We start from the raw sequence: 4,492 nt of genomic DNA on the forward strand, positions 1-4,492 counted from the left end.
ACAATACCAAGCACACCCTTGTCTCTGATCTCTCTCATTAAGGCTCTTTGCTTTAGTTCAAACACACGGGCTACCACTTCCGGTCGATCAGTAGTAGTTTCGTTCTTCTGCAAGGCCTTAATAACTTCCTCCCAATGTGGGTTCGCAGTCATGGTGAGGAATATATCTGGATGGTTGTTGAACCGAGTTATAGCCATTGAGTCCTGGAATATCTCAAACATATGCCTTGGATGGCGGCGTATGATGCTGGTAGAACTACGCGCCTTCCAACTTGATCTGGATTTAAGGTTTCTGGGACATCGGGTGAGATTTTGATATAATTCAACCGACGAAGTACATCTTGCCTAAATCAGAAAATACAGTAATCTGTTACGTTTCAAGTGGCGCCCATGCATCAACTAAGAATTCCTGAAACAGTTTTTTCCCTCGCAAAATAGAAGAATATTCGTTGGGGCGCTGAAATAGCAGGTAAGAATAGAAGTCCATCTGTGTGAGGCGGTCAGCAGTGGTGGTTGAAGTTGAGGGGTCCGAACGCCTCAGATCTGGTGACCACCCAAGCTCTCCACGAGGAAACATTAACACATAGTGCAAAGGTAAATATGCTGGATGACATTCACTGATATGAACAAATTCATTTCCCCCTTTAAGATAAATCACAATGTCTCGCATACTGTCCCGCTCACTGCTATCTCCGGGTAAAATAACCGCAATTTCATCAGCTGATGGCAAGTTGTAGCTGCGTCTGTCAGTGGCCGCACTATAATGTAAATAAGCATGGATGTTGAGATTTTCATCATTCCCAACAGAAGCCGATCTAAGAACCTCATATGCATGTAGAAAAGTATCAGAGAAACGGTTGTATTGGAGCATAGTTTCGTGCAGGATTCTAAGAACATCTACATCCAGATTAGGATTTCGAAGCTACCGAATATCCAATGCTGCACTTGGATCATAAATATAGAGTTGAGAGTATGTTGCATGTCTGCCTAGATCGGGAAGAAGAGCTCCTGTTCGGTGTCGTAGTTCTCCATGTATAGTGAAAGGTCGTGGACCTCGACCAACAAAGACACGTTCATCAGCACCTAGACTTGTAAATGCAAATGCCTGATTGTATTGTCTTCTGTACTTTCGAAAAGACTTTGACTTGCAATCATCTCCCTCGTACAAAGCTTTGAGGGCAGCAGGCAATGTCTGCAATGGAGGCATTTGTATTTTTCCTTGCAAATAGCAAGTCCCAAACTGAGGATTTGCTAGCGACGATCTACTCAACCGTTCGTCTTTCCAATGAAGTGCATGGCAGAAAGGACACTGAACATTCATTTCCCCTAAGGAGTGACGTCCTTGTTCAATTGGACGGTTAAGAACATTAGAAGGAAGTACATCATCTTCATCGTCTGTCATGTCATCATTTCCATCATATTGTTGTTGTCTACATAATAGCGAATGTGTCAGCAAAGCAGATGAAGGTTAACGCAGTCAGCAAATTAGACGAAAATGCAAATAATGATCAATGTTTCGATAAGAATAGGCATATACCCTGCATTTTGGTGATGCGATGTTGAAGCACCATTTGATGTTGTTGGATGTGGTATCGCAGGAAGAAATGATGAGGTTGAAGACTCGGGGGGGCATACGCTGTAGAGAATACATGTAAGAGTTGACTGTAAAAGTCAAGATCATACAGGTAACAAATAATTGCCTATTTAAATACCTTGCATTTTGATGACCCATTGCAGAATCAGTCTGAGCACGTGATGGGAGGACATGTCGTACGACTCGTTGAAGAGATTCAGAGGAAGTGAGTAGCTCGAATCCAGGAATAGGTGTAATAGGGCTATGGTGAGTTGGGCGTCTCACAGCTTGAGGAGGAGTATGTAGATTTGGAGGAATGATATTTTGTGAGGACCCGGGCAGCCGCTGGAAACCGGGTAAGACTGGTGCGGTAGATTGTGCGAACAAACAACGCGAGTTATTGTTTTGTTTAAGGTTTTTTTCTCGTTCCCTTCTAACACGTTGTGCCATCATTCTTTTTGTTAATATCTATAGCAAAGGAAACAATATAAAAATCTATATAATAATAGCTATAAATGTGTTGGAGTAGTGACAACAATTTGAAATTTCAAAAATAAAATCAATAAAAAAAACAAGACAGAAAGTAAGAGCTCTATAGTAATAATACAGTTTGGTGGAGAAATAATTGTAGACGATGGTAGAATAAAACACATCGACAATATTAATAATATGGGAAGTTCAATTCGAAGCTGACCTGAGCACCAGACGACGGTTGAAGAGAGGGAGGAATGTCAGCCGTTGGGCGCTGAACAATTAAGAAATATAAAATAAACAAATAAATAATAGACTTAATTGCAATGCATCAAAGCAATGATGTATAGATAGTAAGTCACGAGGTGACTGAAGTAAGACCTGGAAGGCACGAGGTGGCTGAAGATTCAACCTATCTTGAGGGGGAATGTAAATACGTCTTTTTTGGTTTGAAGGTTCCTCAGACGGGTGCATTGGGCACTTGCCCTTATCCACATTTGGTCGGTTGGGTTTCTTAATAAAGATAAATCAGAAAAGATTAAGTTAATACTAAGCAATATAGAAGAAGGAAAAAAAATTTAATAAGTAGGAGCAACGGACATCGCACAAGTACGAAGGGTAGTAAAATTCATAACAAAATAGTAGAAAAGTGTGAGAAGTTGAAGTAGTACCCAAAAGGCAGGTGGTGGTTGAAGGGTCAACCTATCTTGGGCTGGATCAGAATTATGGTTTTCATGGTTCGAAGGATCCTCGCGTGGATTCATGGGGCGCTTGCCCCTGTCCGCCATTTGGGAGGCTGTGAAGAAGAAGGCATGAACGTAGAACGCATGAATATGTCTAGCTTACATCACATAATTCAAATTAAGGTACACAATCAGAGAAGCATTCTTACAAGTACTTGGATGTAAGAGTGAAGTCCTAGTATACTTATGGAACTACGGAAGCGAGTTCCAAATATCTTGCTACACGCTCAATCCACTCCTGAACTACGTAGAAGCACATGACAATGGCACGAAATTCAGCCAGAAGAAGAAAATCAGAAAAGTTTCTCAGACATCCATAGAGCATAATGAGTTGGTGACAATTAAGCATTTGAACTAACCTGTACTGTTTTTCACTTTGCTTTCTTTGTCAATTACAAACTGTTCGATATGAAGAAAGTGTAAGTCACTCGAGTAAGAATTAAGTTACAAAGTTGCACAAAACTGTCAAGTTACCGTGAATAATAAAAAGTATGGCAGGTTTCTTTAAGGATTTGCATCTGGCAGGTTTTAATACAAAAAAAAAAGTATTCTGTATCAAAGTAGGCCCTGCTTGCTTCCACTATTGCGACACAACAATAGACGCCACATTCAAAGCCAAATTATCTTTTCTATTCCCAGAAACTAAACTAAACATGGTAAAGATTCAATATTAACAAGTAAAATTTCCGAATTTTCTCATGTGTGACCAAACACAGTAATATTACATTTTCTTGGGTAAATATCATGAGAAGATTATCCAAATTATCTTTAATGAGCAACCAAACACAGCCACAAGGCCCAAAATAAGCTGAAATGAAGGTACTGGGTTGAGAAGAAGAAATGAGAAAAAACAGGCTCAAACGTAGTGCAATAAAATGGACGAAAGTTGACACTCACAACTCTTGGTGGCTCCTTAACTACAACTTTTCCCTTGTGAATTTCTATTTCTGCAGAGCAAGCTTCGATAGCATTATTAAGAGTGAATATCCCATGTTCCTGTTGACAAGAAAGACAATATTAGCTAACCAGTGGTAATCTGCACTATTGAGTTTCTGCACTTGAGTAATCTACACTATTGAAGTTTGGGTCTGCACAACAAAGAAAAATGTAGATTGGCAAGTATTAAAGTAATATATTTGTATAAGTTAACACATGAAATCAGCCACCATTACCTTTTATTGACAGACTATCACGCTTTTTGTTTGTGGGTGGTTAGTGCCTTAAACAAAGAAAGGGACTAAACATGCTTTTAGTGTTTCTAATACTTTAATATGGCTGGTACATTTTAACTTTCCCCCAACCTACACTTCCACAGTCTAGACTTCAACTGAGAGAAAGGGAAATATGGGAGGATCAAGAAGGAGGTTAAAGGAATAGGACTCCCCAAAACTAAAAGAAGAACCTTTACTGAACAATTTCGTAACCTTTGGTTGAATTCACTGTTGGAAAAGTGCTACAAATCGGCATGAAGTAAAAGCTAAAGAAAACGAGAAGAGAGAGAGACGGTCGGGAGAGTTGTGTGAGAGAGGGCATCAACTAAAAACTAAAGAGAGCGAGAAGAGAGAGGCGGTCGGGAGAGTTAGATTACATTGAATCTAATGAGGGCAGATGCTGCTGTGTAAACCAGCAGACGAGGGTTTATCACTTAGATTGTCCACGTCATAAGCGAGAAAATAGGTTTGTAGCCGTAGGATGGAGGCCCTGCG

The 4,492-nt window shown here is 40.1% G+C and overlaps 2 protein-coding genes across 2 annotated transcripts; both read right to left on the reverse strand.

The window, feature by feature from the left end:
• Positions 1–369: 369 nt before the first annotated feature.
• Positions 370–870, reverse strand: LOC147525633 (uncharacterized). Its single transcript, XM_086580137.1, has one exon. It carries the CDS (start codon positions 868–870, stop codon positions 370–372), a length of 501 nt encoding a protein of 166 aa, XP_086436263.1.
• Positions 871–921: 51 nt separating this feature from the next.
• LOC147525634 (uncharacterized) lies at positions 922–2,846 on the reverse strand. Its single transcript, XM_086580145.1, has 5 exons — positions 2,715–2,846; positions 2,267–2,317; positions 1,712–2,040; positions 1,537–1,635; positions 922–1,429 (listed from the first exon to the last, which is right to left on the reverse strand). Exons 1-5 carry the CDS (start codon positions 2,829–2,831, stop codon positions 922–924), a joined length of 1,104 nt encoding a protein of 367 aa, XP_086436271.1. The 5' UTR covers positions 2,832–2,846.
• Positions 2,847–4,492: the final 1,646 nt, after the last annotated feature.

The sequence above is a fragment of the Coptis chinensis genome, chromosome 1 (assembly GCF_015680905.1).
Source record: "Coptis chinensis isolate HL-2020 chromosome 1, ASM1568090v1, whole genome shotgun sequence".
In the NCBI taxonomy this organism is placed as follows: domain Eukaryota; kingdom Viridiplantae; phylum Streptophyta; class Magnoliopsida; order Ranunculales; family Ranunculaceae; genus Coptis; species Coptis chinensis.

Bases quoted from the DNA above. Each gene is read 5' to 3' on its own strand.
- LOC147525634 (XM_086580145.1), bottom strand. From the start codon at position 2,831: ATGGCGGACAGGGGCAAGCGCCCCATGAATCCACGCGAGGATCCTTCG. The intron at 2,318-2,714 runs GTACTACTTCAA...TTAATTGTTCAG, and splicing joins AACCACCACCTGCCTTTTGG to CGCCCAACGGCTGACATTCC. The intron at 1,636-1,711 runs GTATTTAAATAG...TATTCTCTACAG, and splicing joins ATGGGTCATCAAAATGCAAG to CGTATGCCCCCCCGAGTCTT.
- LOC147525633 (XM_086580137.1), bottom strand. From the start codon at position 870: ATGCTCCAATACAACCGTTTCTCTGATACTTTTCTACATGCATATGAG.